General features: G+C 40.8%; 1 protein-coding gene across 8 annotated transcripts in view; it reads right to left on the bottom strand.

The window, feature by feature from the left end:
• Nucleotides 1–17,534, bottom strand: part of RAD50 (RAD50 double strand break repair protein) — a 243,767-nt gene that overhangs the window by 97,113 nt on the left and 129,120 nt on the right. For 5 of the 8 annotated variants that reach the window (XM_059917038.1, XM_059917039.1, XM_059917040.1 and 2 more), the window contains one exon: nucleotides 11,729–11,812. The exons of 1 other annotated variant lie outside the window; for it this stretch is intronic. In XM_059917038.1, coding sequence (XP_059773021.1) covers nucleotides 11,729–11,812 — 84 coding nt within the window. Of the gene's footprint in view, nucleotides 1–11,728; nucleotides 11,813–14,518; nucleotides 14,945–17,534 lie in introns of those variants that run through there. 2 more of the 8 variants (XM_059917037.1, XM_059917041.1) reach the window with 2 other exon arrangements.

Genomic DNA, 17,534 nt, shown 5'->3' with positions numbered 1-17,534 from the left:
CAATCAGAAAATGTTCTCCATTTCATCTTCAATTTTTGAAGGATATTTTTGTTGTATATAGAATTTTAGATTAATTTTTATTCCCCAGCACTTTAAAGATGCTGTCTCACTATCTCATGGCTTGGAAATTTTTGATGAGAAGTCAAAAATCATTATTTTTCCCCTCTGCATAATGTGTTACTTTTTCCTCAGTCTGCTTTTAAGAATTCACCTCTGGTTTTCAGCAAGTTTAGTATAATATGCAATATAAGTGTGTTTATGCTGCTTGTTATGTGTTGAGCTTCTTGGGTCTTTTTTATAATTTTATTTCTCTGTTGGGATCTTTTCCCACATTACGGCCAATTTCCTTCAAATTCTTGAACTTATGTGTCATAGCTTTTAAAATCCTTGTCTGCTAATTCCAAAATTTGTCATCTCTGGATATGTTTCTATTCACTTTTTCCTCTCAGTTATGGATTACATTCGTTTCTTCATATACACACTAATTTTTTATTATATCCTGGACATTGTAGATGCTACAATGTGAGTTTGGATTGTCCTGACTTCCTTTAAAAAGTGCTGAGTTTTGTGCTAGAAGGCAGTTAATTTATTGGCTACTCAGCTTGATTCTGTCAAAGCTTGTTTTAGGATTTGTTAGGATGGCCTTTCTGAGGCCTCAACAGAATACTAAGGAGTTCCACAAGCTCCTCCTACTCTGGCATATCATGACTCAAATGTCTCCCAGCATTGTGTAAACTCTAGAATCTCCATTCAGTTCACAATCCCACTCCTCTACTCCAGTAGTTGTTCACTGCTAGTCCTCACTGAATCTCATTCTGGAACACATGCAGCTTAGTATTTGGCCAAAGACTCATGGGCTCCTTGTACAGATTCCTGGTGCCCCATCTCTGCACAAAAACCCCACCCCTGTACCCTGCCTCACAATTCACAACCACCTCAGCAAACCCAAACTTCTTTCTTTGTTTCATCTGCCTAGTGACTCCTGTTCTCTGTTGGGTTCTAACTCTATGCACTGAAGTTTGCAAAATATCCCTAGGTAGAAAACTAGAATAAATGTGTAGTCACCGCATATATTTCTCTTTTCTCAAAAATCACAGCCCTGCACCATCTGTTGCCCAATGCCTGAAAAGAGTGGATTCAAATATTTTTTCCAGTTTTATAGTTGTTCATCTTGGGAGCACAAGTATGATACTCACTACTCTATTGCAACCAAAATCACAAGCCCTGGATTCAGCCTTTTTTTAAAATCATAAATAACTTTTGTTGGACTTTTCATGACTTTTGGGCATAAATTTAACTTTTATATTAACTCATCAAATTGTTTAACAAATATTTATTAGGCACTTTGTAGCTTTCATTTGTTGTTTTGGTTCAAAAATGACAGGTTTTTTAAAAAAATAAATTGATTTATTTATTTTTGGCTGCATTGGGTCTTCGTTGCTGTGTGCAGGCTTTCTCTAGTTGCGGCGAGCGGGGGCTACTCTTCATCATGGTGAGCAGGCTTCTCATTGCAGTGGCTTCTCTTGTTGCAGAGCACAGGCTCTAGGCACGCAGGTTTCAGTAGTTGTGGCACACAGGCTCAGTAGTTGTGGCTCGCGGGCTCTAGAGCACAGGCTCAGTAGCTGTGGCACACGGGCTTAGTTGCTCCGCGGCATGTGGGATCTTCCCGGACCAGGGCTCGAACCCATGTTCCCTGCATTGGCAGGTGGATTCTTAACCACTGGGCCACCAGGGAAGCCCCAAAATGACAGTTTTTTCCTTTGAAGCATGGAAGACAGAGAGGTTAAACAAAGAGTAGAGAAAGGAATGTTAAACATCATCATAAGAGAAGTACAGGTTGCTTTGGGAGCACAAAGTAGGGGCATCTAACCTATTTAGGAGAGTTCTGGGAAGGTTTTCTAAAGGAAGTGAATATTTAAACTGAGACCCAAAAGAGATAAGCAAGAGTTCACAGATGAAAAGATCTGAGTCACTGAATGGCTAAAGTAATTTCAGAATGTTTGGTGCAGAAAGTAGGGAAAAGGGAAGTAAAGACAGAAAATGGTTTCAGTAATTAAAAGCTTTCTGAAACATGTTAAGGGTTTTGGACTTAAAGCAATGGAAAATCACTAAAAGGTTTAATCCAGGGGAAAAGCATGCAAGAGATATGCATTTTTAGAAGAATCATTTTGTCTTTAGGGTAAACAGACTGGACTGAGGCAAGATAGGAAGCTGAGAGTAATCCAGGAGAAAGTCAGGATATAGACATCTCAGTGAGGAGGTAGCCAGAGATTGATATTCAGCTTTTAGAGCCCAGGGACTTGACCCTATCATTTGTTAGGGGAACCACTGACTGAAACCGCCAACCCTGGCCAGGCCCCACAGTAACCACTTGCATGAGTTATCTTACAACGGGAGGCCCTGGTAAGGAATGCATAACTAAACAAGCTACCACCTACTGGAAGAACTCGGGAAAGGTCAAAAGGAGAGAGGAGACACCAGTCCATACGTCCTACCAACCTCCTAGAATCCTTCTCACTGGACTGTATCTTGGCTGAGCGATGTGTGAGCCACCAGGAAGGACACTGAGTCAGAACGACTGGCCAGAGACAACCAAGAAACTAACCCCACTACCAAAAAACCTGAGACTGCGAGCCACGCGGCTGAACAGTTCTCCTGGGTTCCCTTACCCTACTGCTCTCCGCCCGGGTGCCCCTTGCCAATAAAGTCTCTTGCTTTGTCAGCACGTGTGTCTCCTCAGACAATTCATTTCCCTTCCTCTCGGGCCTGGAAGGGGTCCCCCTTCCTGCAACAATTTCATCCCAAGGAAAGTAGCTGCTGAGGTCTTAGTCCACAGTAGTTAAACAAAGGATTTTTCCATCTATGTACCAGAAAATGAGTTAATTTGTTTACAATGTGCCTGACTAGCAGGCCAAACACACATATTTGTTCTCCTGGCATCTACCTTTCTGTCAAGTATCAAAAGAGTAAATGTAATTCAGAGAAGGGGTATCTTGTAGCATTTCAAGCACAATATTGTTGTTGATGCTCTTACTGAAGAAGAATCACTTCAAAAAGAGTAATTTAGATTGAGCTAATTTATGAGGGCAGAGAAACACTTTAGAACAATATCTATCCAAAATAAAAAAATAAATAAAATAAAATAAAATAAGTCCTTCTCTTTCCGAACAATCTAGTTGTAAAACCATTAGATGTGGCAGAAGAAGGTACATGTCCACGCTGACTGAAGGTGGGGGGACATGGTAGCTCAACAGAGAGCATGCTGAGCTTGAGCAGGCTAAGAAGGGTATCCATATGGGGAGATAGCTTGGCACAGAGTTTCAAAAGTCCAAGGGTGTCAGTTCAAGCCGGATAAAAAGGGCATCTGTGAGTATGCATGACCAAGCTCAGGAGGAGGAGGCCGATGTCCATACTGGGAGAAGGCATGATGTGGGGATTCAGAGCCTGACAACACTGAGGGAGGAATCCACGTGACGGGGGAAGCCTGCTAGGGTAGTTCAGATCCCAGATTAGAGAGGGCATCCTTACAAGAGGCCACCTGGTAAAGAGTATTAGGGATTGAGAAAGGTAAGTAAGCTGTCCATGGGTGGGAAATGGGAGGTGGCCTTGCATGGGAAGTCAGAGCATAAGCAAAATGGGAAAACGTCCATTTGAGAGGGCCAGCATGAGGAGTTACTGCCCAAGCAGGGTGAAGAGAGCTTGCATGTGGGGGTAGAGTCGGTCCAGTATGGAGTGTTAGAGTTCTAGGGCAGTGATAGGAGATTCATTACATATGGGGGATTGATCAAATAAGTAAATGTATTAAGAATACAGTCAATTCCTTGCTTCTCACTTCCTTCATTTTATTTACCAGGCAAATGCCCAACCTTGATTAAATCCAACTTTCCAGCTTACTCAGTGCTTGCCATTGAGCAGCTGAACAAAACTGAAAAAACACAACCATAATGACTGATCTCCCTATAAATTTTCACCCACAGACCTCAAGTGACCCCCTAACACTGTCATGTAACCCTTTAACACTTCCCTAATCAATTTACTCTGAGATAAAAACTACTTTACATTTCTATTAGCCTCAATCAACCCCTTCTCCCACCCTCAGCCAATGATTTCACTTCTTTTTTCCACTTAGAATACAGAAACAATCAAAAGAGAATTGATTCATTCTCTCAGTACTAAATTTACCATATATACTCTGCCTGCCATCCTTTTACAATGGATAAACAGTGTGCACTCCTGTTAACTCCTTCAGCTGAGCAATGGATCCTATCTCTTCTTGCCTACTCAAGGATTTTGCTCTGTGATTATCTTCTCCCTTGCATCAATTTTCCCTTCTATCCGGGGCACTCCTATCAGTTTATAAATGCTCTAGTATCTCCCACTTTTAGGAACACAACATATGGGAGCAAAATGGGATAAAGGAACAGCTGAAGAAATAAGGATCCAAACAATTTACAGTATCAGCCAAAAGCAAAACAAAACTGTTAAGATGCAGACAACAGAGAAATGAGCTTCCGAGGGTTCAGGTCAACTGAGGAGATGCAAATTAGATCAGAGGAAGAATGGAAGGACTGATGTGGCCAAAAGTTTGAAAGAAGTAAAGGAGAAAAGTGGGAAGTTAGGCAAATGGAGCAACATGGAAATCAAAGTTCCTAAGAAGATAGAAACAACTGAACATAGGTAAGAAAAATTATTGAGGAAAACCAGAAAAATTCAGGCGTTTGTTTAAGACAAGGTAAACAATATTAGGTTCAGGGTCAAATTTAAACAGGGAAAAGGAAAGACAAGAGAAGCTGAAGATATAAGAGGGTGAGAAGAATTGAAATAATGAGAAGAACATAGCATATAGGGAAAACTGAGGGGATGTGGGCAATTCAGGTAAGTGGAATGGCTCCATCCACAGTAGGAGGTGCGAGTGACTCAGGAGAGAAGAGTTGATGAGCAAGTGTGGGTGGGAGCTCAGAACTGGGAAATGAGAGCAGCCAAAAAGTGGGTAGTAAGTGAAGAGAGCTAAACCACCATGGCCAGAAGAACCACAGAGAGGACATAAGCAGATAGCTGAGAAAAACAGCTCTAGAAATATGAAAGCATTTGGGATGGGTGACGAATGAGATTGGCAGAGATACTAGAGCATCAATCAACATGGAAACATCCAGAAAATACATACATACATACATACGTATGTAGAAAAACAAGAACAATAGCCAACACTCTCCTTGATCCTGCAAACCTTTTCAGCTATTGCCCTATCTCTCTTTCCACTTACAGCAAAATTCATAAGACAATTCTATGTGTTTCACTTCCTTACCTCCTGTTTTCTCAGATTACTAAAACTGGTTTTGTCAAGATCACCAATGGCCTTCCCATAGTCAAACCTGCTTCTTACTTGAACTATCGACATTTCTTTTTTAAATTTTTACTGGAATATAGTTGATTTACAATGTTTGTTAGTTTCTGCTATACAGCAAAGTGAATCAGCTATATGTATAAATATATCCCCTCTTTTTTGGATTTCCTTCCCATTTAGGTCACCACAGAGCACTGAGTACATTTCCCTGTGCTATACAGTAGGTTCTCATTAATTATCTATTTTGAGCTATTGACATATTTGACACAGCTGATGACTCCTCCTTCTTGTAACACTTTATTCTTTTGTCTTCTAAGACACTATTCTCTGTTTTCCTTACTTTACTAGTTGTTCTTTCAGCATCTTTTGCTGGCTCCTCCTCCTCTTTCTTATTTCTAAATGCTAATGTGCTCTAGGCTTAGGTCTTGGATCTCTTCTCTATATTCACTTCCTATGTGATCCCATCAGGCTTTAAGACTAACTATATACATATATAACTGTATGCATCAATGATTCCTAATTTTCTTTCTTTAACTCAAACCTCTCCCCCGGTCATACTTCTACTTACCTACTGGACATCTCCTTTGGATATCTAACAAACATCCCCAATTTACATGGGTTTTTTTTCTTTTTCTTTTTGACTGTGCTGTGCAGCTTGTGGGATCTTAGTTCCCCAACCAGGGACTGAACCTGGGCCCCCGGCAGTGAAAGCACCGAGTCCCAACCAATGGACCACCAGGGAATTCCCATCCCAATTTACGTTTAAACTAGAGCCACCCAAATCTCCTTTTCCAGTGTTTCCTCATTACACTATTTTTCTACTTGCTCAAGTCAAAAAACTTGGAGTTCTGCTTGATGCTTCTATTTTTCTCATACATCACTACTCAAATCATTAGCTAATCTGCTGGTTCTACCTTTAAAATACAGCCCAAATCCAAGCATTTCTCATACATTCTACCCTTACCACTTAATCTAACCACCAATATTTCTCACCTGGATTACCACAAAATCCCCTTTGTTAGTCTTCACCCTTCTACCCTTGCCACCTACAGACGGTCTTCTCTCAGCAGCTAGACTGATCACTTTAAAATACAGATCATGCTCTCTTCTTGCTTAAAATCTTCCAATAGATTCCTATTTAAATTAGAACCCAAGGTCCTACCAGATCTAGACCCTTCAACTACTCTAACTTAATTTTCTACCAGTCTTCCCCTACCATTTTGCTCCTTCCTGTGATTCCTTGAACACACCAAACATTCTCCTACCTCAAGGACTTTGCACTTAGTATTAACACTGACTGGAATATTCTTCCCTCAGATTTTGAGTGACTCACTCCCTGTTGAATGAATGAATAAATATTTAAAGATAATTTGTTGCTATGTAAAAAAGAGAACTTCAAGAATGAAGCAGGAGGTTCTCTCTAAATAATTCCACTTCTTACTATCAAAGAAAAAAAAAAAAAAAGAATGAAGCAGGAGGGACTTTCCCAGGGGTCCAGTGGTTAAGAGTCTGTGCTTCCACTGCAGTGGGGGACAGGTCTGATCCCTGGTTGAGCAGCTAAGATCCCACATGCCACGTGGCACGGCCAAAAAAAAAAAAAAAAAGGAATGAGGCAGGAAAAACAAGTTTGGAGACTACCAGAATAATTCAAAGGGAAAAGGGTGGTGGCTTGGACCAGGAAAGGAGTAGAGATGGAATGAAGGGACATATTCTGGACATATTTTAGAAGAGTAGGTAAGAACTGCTTATGAATTAGAAACAGGATGAGATAAAGGAATCACTCAAAGGATGGCACACAGGTTTTTGCGTGAGCAAACATGTGGATGATGATGATATTTATTAAACTGGAGAGTACTAAGGTAGTAACAGGCTTGAGAATGTGAAAGGGATGGGGGAACAGGGAACCAAAAGTTCTATTTTGAATATGTTAAATTTGAGATGCCCATTAAATAATCAAGCAGCTGGACATATATATCTAGAGTGTAGGAAAGAAGTTAGGGCTATACATATAAATTTGGGATTCATCAGCATGTAACTGTTAGGGGAACCACTGACCGAAACCGCCCGCCCTGGCCAGGCGCTATAGTAATCACGTGCATGAGTTATCTTACAACAGGAGGTCCTGGTAAGGAAGGCGGAACTAACAAGCTACCACCAACCGGAAGAATTCCGGAAAGGTCAAAAAGAGAGAGGAGACGCCAGTCCATATGTCCTACCAACCTCCCACAATCCTTCTCGCTGGAATCCATCTTGGCTGAACGATGTGTGAGCCACCAGGAAGGACACTGCGTTAGAATGACTGGCCAGAGACAACGCGGAAACTAACCCCATTACCATAATACCCAAGACTGTGAGCCACGCGGCTGAGCAGTTCTCCTGGGTTCCCTTACCCTACTGCTCTCCGCCCAGGTGCCCCTTGCCAATAAAGTCTCTTGCTTTGTCAGCATGTGTGTCTCCTCAGACAATTCATTTCCAAGTGTTAGACAAGAGCAACATAACCAATACTTAAAGCTGTGAGAGTGAATGAGATCACCCAAGAAGAGTCAGGCAAAAGTAGACTCATCAAAGGAGACTAAAGTATGGCCAGTGAAAAAGGAGGTATGAGATTATGGTGTCATGAAAGCCAAGAGAGCAATGTTTTTTAAAAAGGGGGGAACCAACTATATCAAATCTGCAAAGAAGTTATTGAGAATTAGAAAATAACCGTTTTATCTGGCAGTATGGAGATTACTGGTGACCTTACAAGAGCAGTTTTAGTGAGGGGAAAAAAAGGAGAAAAATCTAAACAGAGTAGGCTGAGCAGGAAAGGGGAAGCAATAAAGTGAAAATAATCAGTACACACAACTCTTGTGAATTTTGCTATAAACTGGAACAAAGTAGTAGCCAGAGGTTGATCTGCAGTAAAGGGAGAGTTTGTCTGTTTGTAGACTGGAGCTACCAGACCATGTTTATATGCTGATATAAATGATCCCCTAAAGAGGGAGAAACTGCTAATGCAGGAGCAAGGACAACTGAAAAGCAAAATGCTTGACTTGGCAAAAGGGACTGATTTGATCCAGCCTCCGAGAGGACTTAATTGACTTTAAGATAAAACAATAAACAATTTAAAGGTCTCCTCTTATAATTATTATTCTTAGACAATGAAATAGCTTTATATCATATTTTAACCAAAAAAAGAGACATGCATGATGACCAATAGCTCCTGTTATTTATGTGTTAATACCACATCAAAGGTTACAACCTACTTAGATAAAACTAAACAACTAGCTACCCGGCTACAAGTCTCCCCAAAGCGCCAGGTCCAGAATGGGTTTCAGGCTTATTCTCCTGAAAAGAAATGAGATCTATTTTGTCTATTAATGTCAGGTTGTCCAACTAACTGAGTGTATTACACCCACATCAAATCACACTGGGCTAATAGAAGCAGACATCAAAAATATATATGACCACGCCAAATGGCTCCATTCCTTTGGACAGGGTAACCCAAGCAGTGACTCTATCTGGACCAGGATCAAAATTGCTACCAAACATAACCTGGTTCTTACTCCTGCTTAGGCCACTGGTTACAATAGTTCTTTTATTGGTCTTTGGCCCCTGCCTTTTTAATCTACTTGTTAAGTTTGTCTCTTCCAGATTACAATAGTTTCACACCAAGACAACGGTGATGCAGAGATTCTGGCCATTCCTCGGAACAGATCCTGCTGGAATAACAACAGAAGTCACCCTGGGCCCCTTAATGAGACGGCGAGACCTCCGTGACCCCAACTAGGTAGGGTCTATGAGCCACATGCCAGCCTGAAGAAGCTACGGAAGACAGACCTTTGCCCTACACCCTCCCAATAAAGATTTCTTGGGGCTCATGTCTCACAGGGGGGATTTGAGGCAGGAGATAGATGGGCCCCAGGCTGAGCAGCTGGAGTTTGTCCCCTGTGGACAGATACTCCAAGATGAATAGCAAGGAGCAAGGAGGAGCTGAGCTCTGCCCAGATAAAAGATAAAGAGACCACATGTTCCTCATTCTCAAGGTCAAGGAGACCTTCCCGACTACAGTTGCGCAAAAAGGCTCCTGGGGGCCGAAAAGGGAGGGGGCGCCACCCCATAGTAGGTGATGTCAACCTACCCATAGGCCTCTTCGCTAGAATCCATCTTGGCTAAGAGACACGTGTGCACACAGAGGAGGACCCTGAGTTAAACCAAATACAGGCTCAGAGCCAGACAAAGCAAAATGACTGGCCAGAGGAAACCCAGAAGAAATGTCCCATATAAGTGACTGAAACTACCACGAGGGTGCAACTCTCTGAGCCCGCCCGTGTGAGTCTATTCACATGTACTCTTTTTCCTAATAAACACTTTACTTGTTTCACTACTTTCCATGTCTTTGTGGAAATTCATTTCTACAAAGCCAGCGGACCAGGGCCTTGTCACTGCCCACTGGCCCTGGTGGTCTAGTGGCTAGTATTTGGCGCTTTCACTGCCACAACCTGACTTCAATCCCTGGCCAGGGAACCGAAATCCTCTTCAAGCCACTGCAGGCCAAGGCCACCTGAGATTACTTTCATAATCACAGAGTTATCTTTAGTCACATAAATGTGGAAACAACTTAAAAGACTATCAACAGTGGGTCAGTTAAATAAATTAGAGAATATAAACTCAATGAAATACTATTTAGTAATTAAAAATAATGAAACAAAGGTGTATATATATTTTAACATATCCACAGTATATCACTAAATAAATATTTGATGTGTACTGATACAATGGTAAAATAAAATTCTATTTGTATTAAAATACTTACATGAGCGTATTTACATACACACACACAGATATGTTTTTATAAACACAGAAAAAAGCCTGGAGGAAATACACAACAAACTCTTGGCAGGCGGGGTAATGAGCGAGGCACATGACCCCACTATATACATGAACAAGAAAAACCTATTCAGGGAGAGGGATAAATTAGGAGTTTGGGATTAACAGATACATACTACTATATATAAAATAGATAAGCAACAGGGATTTACTATATAACAGAGGGAACAATATTCAATATCTTGTAATAACCTATAATGGAATAATCTTTAAAAAATGTATATGTATATAACTGAATCACTTTGCTGTATACCTGAAACTAACACAATATTGTAAATCAACTATACTTCAGTAAAAAAAAAAAAAAAAGAAAGAAAAACCTACAGGCCAAAATGTGTATAGAAAAGTCTATGTCCTATACACACACACACTAAGAGTTTAAACACCATAATTCACAGGACTTCCCTGGTGGCGCAGTGGTTGAGAATCTGCCTGCCAATGCAGGGGACACGGGTTCGAGCCTTGGTCCAAGAAGATCCCACATGCCACGGAGCAACTAAGCCCAGGCACCACAACTACTGAGCCTGTGCTCTAGAGCCCACGTGCCACAACTACTGAAGCCTGCGCGCCTAGAGCCCATGCTGCACAACAAGAGAAGCCACCGCAGTGAGAAGCCGGCACATCGCAACGAAGAGTAGCCCCCACTCGCTGCAACTAGAGAAAGTCCATGTGCAGCAACGAAGACCCAACACAGCCAAAAATAAATAAATAAATAAATTTATTTAAAAAAAATAAATACCATTCAAAGATTCATACACCAAGACTTTCACCATGGTACACTTTAATGTTTTAGTTTTAGAAAAACTAAAAGCAATCTAAATGTAAGAAAATGATGCAATTATTAAAAATGTTCATAAAAGGTTACATGTTTTACGTAGGAAATACTTCAGACACACAAAAAAGTAGAAAGATTAAAAGCACCCATGTATCAAACACCCAGATTAAGAATTTAATACAGTTTTTTAATAACATGGGACTTTATTATAATGTTAGGTGGAAAAACACCTCAGAATATAAAATTAGAGTATGACTTCAGCTATATAAGACTGTATGTAAAGGAGAAGAAATACATGAAAATGTCAACAATGGTTATCACTGGGTGCTAAGACTGTATGTGGGTGACTTTCATATCTCTTCATACTTTTCCATTGCCAAATTTTCTACAATGAGCTATCATCACTTCCATAATTATAAAAATTTTATTTTAGGGACTTCCCTGGTGGTCCAGTGGTAGAGAATCTGCCTTTCAATGCAGAGGACCCAGGTTCAATCCCTGGTCAGGGAACTAAAATCCCACATGCCGTGGGGCAGCAAAGCCCAGGCACCTCAACTAGAGAGCCTGCATGCCGCGAACTACAGAGCCCACGCGCCACAACTAGAGAGAAAACCCGCATGCCACAACTACAGAGAAGCCCGCGCACCGCAACTAAGACCTGACGCAGCCAAAAATTAAAAAAAACAAAAAAAATTTTTTTTTTTTACTTTAAAAGTACAAAGTTTTACTAGCACCATTACCTTGGGATCATGAACGAATGTATTTCCTTTGGTTCCAGGAGGAAAATCTCCAGTACAAATATATTTTAGACATTCAATGATGGTCTAAAGAAATAGAAAATTATATTATTTAGTTATTAGAGAACTGCAGAATTTAATCATAAAATGTTAACTCATTATAAAATATTATTACCATAGAGACTATAAAAGATATGATCAGATAAAATTTGACATTATAAAACCTGTCATATAAATATGATTAAGTGTTAAAGAATAATTGCTGTAAGTTCATAGAAAAGCTACATACTTAACGAGGTATACTGAAATAATCTGAGGGAAAATTTCTCTATTTCTAATTAAAACCCTTTAAACTAAGTCAAGTTTTTAATAACAATGGCTAAAGTAAAACATGGTCACCATAGTTGATAACACTATATTGTATAAATGAAATTTAATGAGAGTGGAACTTAAATGTTCTCACCAAAAAAAGATAAATACATGTTAATTAACTAGATAGGGGGAATCCTTTTACAACATACATGTGTGTCAAATCACCATGATGTATACTTTTTTTTTTTAAATTAATTATTTATTTATTTATTTAATTTATTTATGGCTGTGTTGGGTCTTTGTTTCTGCGCGAGGGCCTTCTCCAGTTGCGGCAAGTGGGGGCCACTCTTCATCACAGCGCGCGGGCCTCTCACTACGGCGGCCTCTCTTGTTGCGGAGCACAGGCTCCAGACACGCAGGCTCAGCAATTGTGGCTCACGGGCCCAGTTGCTCCGCGGCATGTGGGATCTTCCCGAACCGGGGCTCGAACCCGTGTGCCCTGCATTGGCAGGCAGACTCTCAACCACTGCGCCACCAGGGAAACCCCATGATGTATACTTTAAATAGCCTACAATTTATATGTCATTATACTCCAATAAAGCTAAAATTTTTTTAAAAGTCGAAACTAAACAAATGGCTAATATCTACAAAGACCTTACTATGTGCCAGGTATTGTACTAACCACTTTTACATACATTAAGCTTTTAATTCTCACATTAATCCTAGGCTGTAGAAACTATTTTTTTTTTTTTTTTATAAGTGAGGCAGAAGTTTTTTTTTTTTTTTTTTTTTTTTAATAGCTACTTTATTTATTTATTTATTTTTGGCTGTGTTGGGTCTTCGGTTCGTGCGAGGGCTTTCTCTAGTTGCGGCAAGTGGGGGCCACTCTTCATCGCGGTGCGCGGGCCTTTCACTATCGCGGCCCCTCCCGCTGCGGGGCACAGGCTCCAGATGCGCAGGCTCAGTAGTTGTGGCGCACGGGCCCAGCTGCTCCGTGGCATGTGGGATCTTCCCAGACCAGGGCTCGAACCCGTGTCCCCTGCATTAGCAGGCAGATTCTCAACCACTGCGCCACCAGGGAAGCCCCAAAACTATTTTTTTTAATAAATTTATTTTTTTATTTATTCATTTACTTATTTTTGGCTGTGTTGGGTCTTTGCTGCGCACGGGCGGGGTGAGTGGGGGCTACCCTTCGGAGCCGTGCGCGGGCTTCTCACCGCAGTGGCTTCTCTTGTTGTGGAGCACCGGCTCTAGGCGCGCGGGCTTCAGTAGCTGTGGCTTGCGCGGGCTCCAGAGCGCAGGCTCAGTAGTTGTGGCGCACAGGCTTAGATGCTCCACAGCATGTGGGATCCTCCCAGACCAGGGCTCAAACCCGTGTCCCCTGCACTGGCAAGCAGATTCTTAACCACTGCGCCACCAGGGAAGTCCCACGTAGAAACTATTTTTTAACCTCCATTTTACAGAGGAGAAAACTAAGGCATGGAGCATTTAGGTCACTGTTGCCCAGTCACACAGCTAATAAATGGTGAAGGAAAAATTTTGTATTAAAGAAGCTAGGGCTCATAAACACTAAACATACTAGTCTCTCTACCAGTAGAGCACTTAATACAATGCTAGGTACATAAAAAGCATTCAATAAATAATATTTCTACATAAACAAATAAAAGTAGACAAGAGTCTGGCATTCAACTCTCAACACTAAACCTTATGTCTTTTTCTATGATTTTCACTTCATTTACTCCTCTCCCTGTTACAATGATATCACCTTGCTTTTTCTCAAAGCACCCTTTCAGATCAGAGAGCCTCTTGGCTGTACTTTTTTCATAATTGCATACCATTCCAGGTCCAACTCAAATTTCTAAATATTTCCAGTACTGGAGCACAGTATATAAGCTGCGCTCCGATCTTTTATTTTGACTAGGTAAGAGCATCCTAACAACAAAATACTGTCTCAATTTAACCAAGCCCCAACGCATGTTTCATTTTAAAATGTCATTTACTTATCATTTATTATCTTAGTCGGGATAGACAGTCTTCTTAAAGTCACATATTTATCATGTTTTATAACTTTTAAAGAAATCCTGTACGGGGACGACTACCAGGAAGTGAATGCTATGCCACGTAATGAACGATAAAACATCAATGTAGACAAAAAGGCTTCCTGTGGGACTGTGAGCTCGCTGAACCCGGACGGAGGTAACTCCCGGTCTCTTAGGATTCTGGTGGAAACCTTGTCCACCGGACATGACTGAACACAGGAGTCTGGTCGGTTCCTGAGGTCGCAGTGGCCTGAAGGCCACACCAAGCCACGCCCCTGGGCCGGGAAGTCAGCCGGAGACTCAGGTACACCCTGGGGCCCCAGGAGCTGAGTCATATGGACTCCTCTCATCCTAATCAAGAGTTCCGAACTCTGCAGATATTTTACTCCAGATTTCTAACACGTGGCGACCTGTAAACTGAAGGCGGCTACTTAGGACTTACCGTTTTCCCCGCCCCATTGGGTCCAACCAAAATTGTGAGGGGACTGAAGAATGTGATAATTTGTTTATCTTTATCCTCTATTCCAAAACTCCGCACTCCCAGAATGCTCATCTTTTCGATCCGGGACATGTTTGCAAATGTTTCTTTTCTCAACAGCAGGGGTCTAGAGCCCAGGGCACACCAAGGTTTAGCAGTGAGGCCCGAGCAGAGCAAGAGCGGGTCGTAAGGACTCGCGCGTCCCAGGGTCGGGAGGCTCCAGGTGACAGCGAAGGCTCGGGCTGGAACCGTTCCTCCCACACCGGCTTTCTTCCCTCCTGGAGGGCGAGAGTGGGGGTGGGGGCCAGCCCGGGGCTCCCCGCGGGAGACGCAGAACACAAGCCCGAGGACCCCGCGACCGTGGTCACTCACAGACTCCCGCCTCCGCGGCGCCGCGGGTCACGTGGGACGCTACGGCCTGCGCGCTTTTACGCCGCAGGCCCGGGGCACGCCGGGAAGTCAGAGGCCCGTTGTGCGCGCGCAGCTCTGGGTTCCAGGAACCTTACCGCGCAAGAAAGTTGAGTGCAACGTCGTCTAGAAAACGGATTCCGGCTCCTTGCTGGCGGCGGGGGCGGGGCGGGACAGCACTGAGAGGCACTAACTCTAAGGGACGACTTGTGTTGGACAGCGATTCTCAAAGTGTGATCTCGGGATTCCTGGAGCGGAGGGGGGTGCGGTGTTCGCTCCCGTCAAAACTTTCTCAAACAATACTAAAATGTTATTTGCCTTTGCGCTCTCAGTCGCTCCCTAATGTACTGAGTTTTCTAGTAATTACGTGACGTGCGGGACACCATCGCAATGATGGCTAATGGAATGTGTGCTTGTATATTCTTGTGCTTTTTTAAAAATTTCAAATTTAGTTTCTAATTGAGTAAATATTAGTAGTTATAACTCACGTAAAAGCCCTTTGGGATCCTCAGAGAGGGGTTTAATACCAAAAGTTTGTGAACTGCCGTTGTAGACCAAAAGCCAAAAAGCTATTATAAGACTATAAAATGTTATGAAAATATGTGAAGGAAATCCACTGCTGTAAGTACCACCCCAAGATAGGAATAGACACCTTTAAGAGATTCTGTTATGCAAGATGAATAATAAGAGATCTGTACACCATCGTGCCTATATTTAACAATAATGTATTGTATACTTAAAAATTTGCCAAGATGGTAGACGTTGTGTTAACTGTTCCTATCACAAAAAATAAATTAATAAATAATTAAATAGAAAATAAACGTAAGGAAGGTGAGAAGAAACTTTTGGAGGTGACGGATATACCAATGGCATTGAATGTATGTCTCCTGCTTAATATGAAGTAGCCAAAATTACCTCTTATGCAGCTGGATTAAAAAAAAAAATTTAACTTGAATCTTTAGCACCTTTAGATTAAGCTTCCAGTTTACAGGAAGTATTAAGCTAATAATATCACAAGGATAGAAAAGGCAAATCTGGAAGGTGGAATGTGCTACAAAACACTGGCCCAGACTTTCAGATTACTGTTATAGAACAAGAACTTTTGTAGATTCTAAAAGGATGGTTGAGAATTAAAAGAGATTTGAGTTTCATGTTACCAAGATGCAGCACATGATCCTGGATTAGATCCTGCTTAGGACATAGAGATGTGAAGGGAATTTCGGGTATATGTGGGGAAATTTGAATGTAGACTGGAGATTAAATGCTAAAAAAGAACCCGTTGTTTTCATTATATTAGATGTGATGATATTTTGCTATATGAAAAAGAGCCTTTTTTTGAGATGCATATAGAAGTGTTAATGATAGAGTGTCACGCTTTCTATAATTTACTTTAAAATACTTGAGAAAAAGTAAGTTGAAGGAAAAAAATGGACATTACAAGGTGCCAGATTCCATTACAAAAATTTTCAACTTTGTAACAGTAGGAAACTATAAAACTAAGATAACAACTCTAGGAGGGGCAGGTGGAAAGATTTGCAATAAAAATGATTAATCTTTAAAATAAAAAGAACTAAAAAGGCGAATCAGTCAAGTTCCCAGTTCTCAGTAAACTACTACTGAAAAATGTTTAGTTTCACTTATATCATAATTAATGAAATGGAAAATAAAATACCATGAGATACTATCTTATACCTATTAGTGAATCTCTTTATCCTAATAATACTTTCTGACATAAATTGTCTTTTTCTGATATTTATATCGGTACATCAGCTTTCTTTTGATTAGTATTTGTCTAGTATGTCTTTCTATCCCTTGATTTTTAAACCTCTTAATGTCATTTTGCATGAAGTGAACCGTTATTCCTGATAAATTTGGATGTATTTCTCATATCTTTTTTTGTGCCTTTTCCCTCTTTCTCTCCTTTCCACGTTTCTGGATTGATTGAGTTTTCATTATTCTCTTGTTTTATTCTACTGGTTTTGAAGTTGCACATTCTATTTTGATTCTTTTAGTCATTATTCTTGAATTTTTCACGTGCCTATTTTGAAATCTGAAGTTAATACCTTTAGTGTCCTTTTAAACAGTACAAGAACCATAAAATGCACCGAATCTGATCACTCCTTGCATCTTAGTCTTCCACATTATCATTGTTTAGTATTTTTGTTCCATGTTGTCTTGAAATCCTCTGAGTTATTTTTTAAAATCAGCATTATTTATGTTTACCAACATATTTATCAAGCTTTTTTACTACTACTGCTTCTTGTATCACACCATCATTTGTGGTTCATTTCACTCATTACATTAGCAGAACTATTAAACCCTAGTGCTAAAGAATCTTGAGGGAAAGAAATCTATCCCACAGTGCTGATATCAGGATTAAACAAAGTTATTTTTGTGAAGGTGCTTTATAAATGGTAAAACACTGTAAAAATATGAGATTTATTTTTTGTGCATTGAATATTTTTCGAGGGTTAATCTGGTAAAATGTAACAAAGCTATTAAAATGATCACACAAGTTCCTCAGCATAAGGAAATATTTTTAAAATTATACAGAGAGCTTTTTAGTAGCGTT

Source organism: Balaenoptera ricei, chromosome 3 (assembly GCF_028023285.1).
Source record: "Balaenoptera ricei isolate mBalRic1 chromosome 3, mBalRic1.hap2, whole genome shotgun sequence".
In the NCBI taxonomy this organism is placed as follows: Eukaryota; Metazoa; Chordata; class Mammalia; order Artiodactyla; family Balaenopteridae; genus Balaenoptera; species Balaenoptera ricei.
The sequence above is the reverse complement of the archived record's forward strand: the minus strand, read 5'-3'. Positions and strand labels throughout refer to the sequence as shown.